This window comes from Sardina pilchardus, chromosome 14, assembly GCF_963854185.1.
Source record: "Sardina pilchardus chromosome 14, fSarPil1.1, whole genome shotgun sequence".
In the NCBI taxonomy this organism is placed as follows: Eukaryota; Metazoa; Chordata; class Actinopteri; order Clupeiformes; family Clupeidae; genus Sardina; species Sardina pilchardus.
Window position 1 is genome coordinate 28,580,010 of NC_085007.1, and position 3,994 is coordinate 28,584,003.

The 3,994-nt window shown below is 47.5% G+C and overlaps 1 protein-coding gene across 2 annotated transcripts in view; it reads left to right on the top strand.

Moving 5' to 3' along the window:
• exd3 (exonuclease 3'-5' domain containing 3) overlaps nucleotides 1-3,994 on the top strand; it is a 71,188-nt gene continuing 67,194 nt past the window's right edge. For both annotated transcript variants that reach the window (XM_062554644.1, XM_062554645.1), the window contains exons 1-2: nucleotides 1-97; nucleotides 2,107-2,178. In XM_062554644.1, the coding sequence (XP_062410628.1) occupies nucleotides 2,154-2,178 (25 nt within the window). In that variant the 5' untranslated portion in view covers nucleotides 1-97; nucleotides 2,107-2,153. The remainder of the gene's footprint in view (nucleotides 98-2,106; nucleotides 2,179-3,994) is intronic.

Consider the following 3,994-nt stretch of genomic DNA (forward strand, 5'->3'; position numbering starts at 1 on the left):
GCCACTTGATATAAAGTGTTCCGGTCCTGATTTACGGAAGCGTAGGAATACAAACATAGGCTATCTTGTAGTTAGCAGTGGTGTCCAAGTTTCACGAGTAAGTCCGTTTCTGATGTTAACGTGAATTGTATTCGCGTGATTTACATATCATGAAACTGTATGATAAACATAAGATCATGTCATAGAAGGGAACGCGTAACGTTACTCCAAAAGTCAACATGACCATGCTGGCTAGCTCTCAAGTCAAATAAGCTAAACGTTAACGTTAACATTAGCCAGCACTTGCGAGTGACGACTGTCATGTGCACTCTTGTTTGTTCAAACAGTGAAATACATCAGTGAATTATGTTAAATATTAAGTTCAAAGGGCAGTCACGCCATTACGTTGTTTTTGCTTCTGAAAACATGCCATGTTAAGCGACGAGTGAGCAGTAGTGTCTCTCTCTCTTTCGCTTTAACTTGCTGGTAGTTAGTTAGCTAACTGCACGACTTTGTGTATCCTGCTTTGGCAATTCGAACAGCGTGGGAAAGTTTTCGGGGAACAGTAGTACGACGTTGGTTGTATGTAGTATGAATATTAAGCAAGGTAGCTATTTTCCATAAATGAACTAGCTTCAGCCATCTAATGCTACTGATACATCAGAAGACTTTGGCAAAATTTGGGAAAGATTCTTGAAAGATTTGAGTCTCTTAACTAATACACCCAAGTCAAGCTTTACTTAAAAGATAACAATCTTTCAAGACTCTTGTCTAGGATTACGAGCTGATGGATGCTGAATTTTAACTTGGTTAATTTCACTGCTGAAGTTTATACTGCTAGAATACATTTTTACACCTTGTGGGAGAAAATATGCTCTTAATTTAGCCACTTTTAGTCACCTCACTTCCATTCTTAAATCGGTCATTTGTGTGGCATACTTTCAGATTTTTTTTTTTATCTTGATATACCCTAGTTGTTTTTTGTCATGTGTTGTAAGACCTTGTAATGAGACTTGAATGTGAATTATTTAGCTCAACTAGTGGTGCATTTTACCAAAAAATACAAGCTCACCTTTTTAAAAATTCAAATAAGTAGATACATAAGAAGCGTCAAGATTGTTGTGGTGAGAGACTGTTACATGTAGTGGCCAGATGGTGGCGGCAGAGCACCGAGGAGTGTACGTGAGGCCCTCCAGCCAGTAAACTGCGCCGCCGAGTGCCAGGAGCCTCCCACCGGGCCTGCGGAGGGGAACAGTCCAGACTCCAGACCTAAAAAAAACATCCTCAGCCTCAAAAGCACGTCGCCTAGCCAGCTGGCAGCCAACCTCTACTTGGTCTGCTGTTCCCACAGGGAGAGGGAGAGAGAGTCTGTGTGTGTGTGTGTGTGTGTGTGTGTGTGTGTGTTAGACAGAGACAGACAGAGAGTGTACGTGTAGGATCAGGCTCAAGTTGTGTGTGTCTTGACACCTAAAGCATTTTTCATTTATTTTTTTTTCTCATCACTTGAATCATCAGGGCGAAAGGTAGCAATTATGTTTTATGGGTGCATGCTTCAGTCTGTTCAATCTACTTCATACACTTCTTATCTGTTGTGCACTTACTGGTGTTGACAGCATAACAGCAGAAATGGAAGCCCAAACATACCCCCCACCCCACCCCACCCCCACCATTATAAGTGATTGGAAGTTTGCCAACAAAACATGAGGAAAATGTATTTCATGCGGGGTGAGCATTCCTGGAGTGGAGGCCACATGAAATTATTAAATCAGGCCACTGCCAACACAACAACTGCGCTGGATTGCACAAAGTGTTTCAGCCCGTTTGTCAGAGCTGCACAACCCCCCCTCCACCCCCCCACCCAATCTTTGTCTCGACTCTCAGACGGATAAATGAAAATTACCGGTTTGTGTGTGCAGTAAAACAACAGCCACCCACCATCTTCATTCCCTGCCGTGCCAAGAATTGTATTAACCGAGTTGCATATTTTACCAGCCTTGTCAGCAGCTCCACGACCGACCATGGATCTCCTTACTAGAACCTGAGCTCTCGGCCAATCATGTGCTCCATGGTTCAGTGGGTTATGACTGTCTGGTTTGTCTTTTTTCTCTCTCCCGCTCTCTCTCCCAGGGTGCTAGAGCGTCCATCTTCCCGAGGGCCCCCCCTATCCAAGCAGCATGAGTCAGGCTCTGCAACCTGAGGGTGAGTATCTGCACAGCGCCAAGGGGGGGGGGGGGGGTATTTGGGAGGTAGGTGTGTGTGTGTGTGTGTGTGTGTGTGTGTGTGTGCAGGCTCTGCAACCTGAGGGTGAGTATCCACACAGCGCCGAGACGGCCGTGAGAAGTAGCCGAGCCCAACACGTGCACAAGCAGGCACAAGCCCAAAACGTCGTGTGTGCCAGTCATGCCCTCCATAACCTCTTTATCTCTCTAGACAGTTCACACAGCGTTGTCTCCTCTGTGGTGTAGTGTAGGCTTGTGCACACTGGCACACGAAGGGTATTTAATATGAAATCATTTGCATAATGCATCTGAGAGAAGTTCTTATCACATAACCAGAATGCCTGTAAATGATCCGTCAATGCACATTCTTCCTTAATTAAATATCTGTGGCTTTAGATTCGAAAGTAGACACTGTCAGTTCGGTTCTCTGTGGTCAAGTGAAAATGGCGCTTATACCTCAGAGCTGTCCAAGAGCTTATATGTAGATGGCTGGTATCTAACAGTGATCCGAGTGCGGCTTCTCGTAGCTTTAACATTAGAGCATGCAGTGCAGTTGAGGTTGGGAGATGTGTGTGTGTGTGTGTGTGTGTGTGTGCTCGCGCGCACATTGCTTGGCTATTGTGTGCAGAGCCAACCACGCTAAAACAGAAGGGGGGGGGGGGGTCAAGGGAGGAGGGGGGTGCACATTGGGGGAGAACGAAGCCAACCAACTGCTCTCTGCTGCACTGAAGTAGGCTGAGCTGAGCGAGAGAGAGAAAGAGAGAGGAGAGAGAGGAGAGAGAGAGATTTTAGGTGTATGAGAGAGGTGCAAAGAATGTGAGAAGCCTCAAGGTGTGCCAGAGAGAGAGAGAGAGAGAGAGAGAGAGAGAGAGAGAGAGAGAGAGAGAGAGAGAGAGAGAGAGAGAGAGAGAGAGAGAGAGAGAGAGAGAGAGAGAGAGAGAGAGAGAGAGAGAGAGAGAGAGAGAGAGAGAAGCCCTTTGGTGTGCGTTCCCAGGCTGTCCGTCAGGAAGGCTGGATTTTTTAACACCGTGACCACCGTGTTGCCCTTTCCGGGGGAAATCCGAGACAAACACGGAGCGGCGGGGGGAGGGCAACAGGAAAACTAGGCCCTGGGAAGAGGGGGGGGAGAGGGGGAGGAGAAGAGGGGGGGGGGGGGTAGCGGGTTGCTTGCGGAGAATCGGGCGGTGTAGGCCAGGCCACACATGGAGACGGAGGTTGGGGTTGGACTCAGAGAGAGCATGTAGCTGTTGCGTTGGGGTTGGACTTAGAGAGCGCATAGCTCCCTCCTGGTTCTCCTTTGTTACCAGGGCTCCCCCAGTCAACCCCCCCACCCCCCCGCCTCTTCTCTGCCTCCTCAAAAATGTCTCATCTCACAGGCTTGTGGGGTTTGAAATCGTTCCCAATCACAAAGCCCAACACCTCTCCAGCAACAATAGCCACCTCTGCTCTCGCGGTCACGCATATTAAATGTTAATTTTGTAGCCCCCCCCCCCCCTTCTCCCTCTCTCTCTCTCTCTCTCTGTGTCGTGGTTCAAATTGTTTAGCCGGTTAGTGCATGTAACAATGTGGAGGAGAGGAAAGAGAGAGACGGGGTAATGAGCACCTTTGTGATTTAAAAGAGACTCGTTGAGTTTTAAGTGCATTGTCCACAGGAAAAGAGAAGAAAAGAAATAGAAAACGGAATTTGCCAGAAGAATGTGAAAAGCATTGCGATCTTATCTCAATACCACGACCCCCCTGTGTGTGTGTGTGTGTGTGTGTGTGTGTGTGTGTGTGTGTGTGTGTGTGTGTGTGTG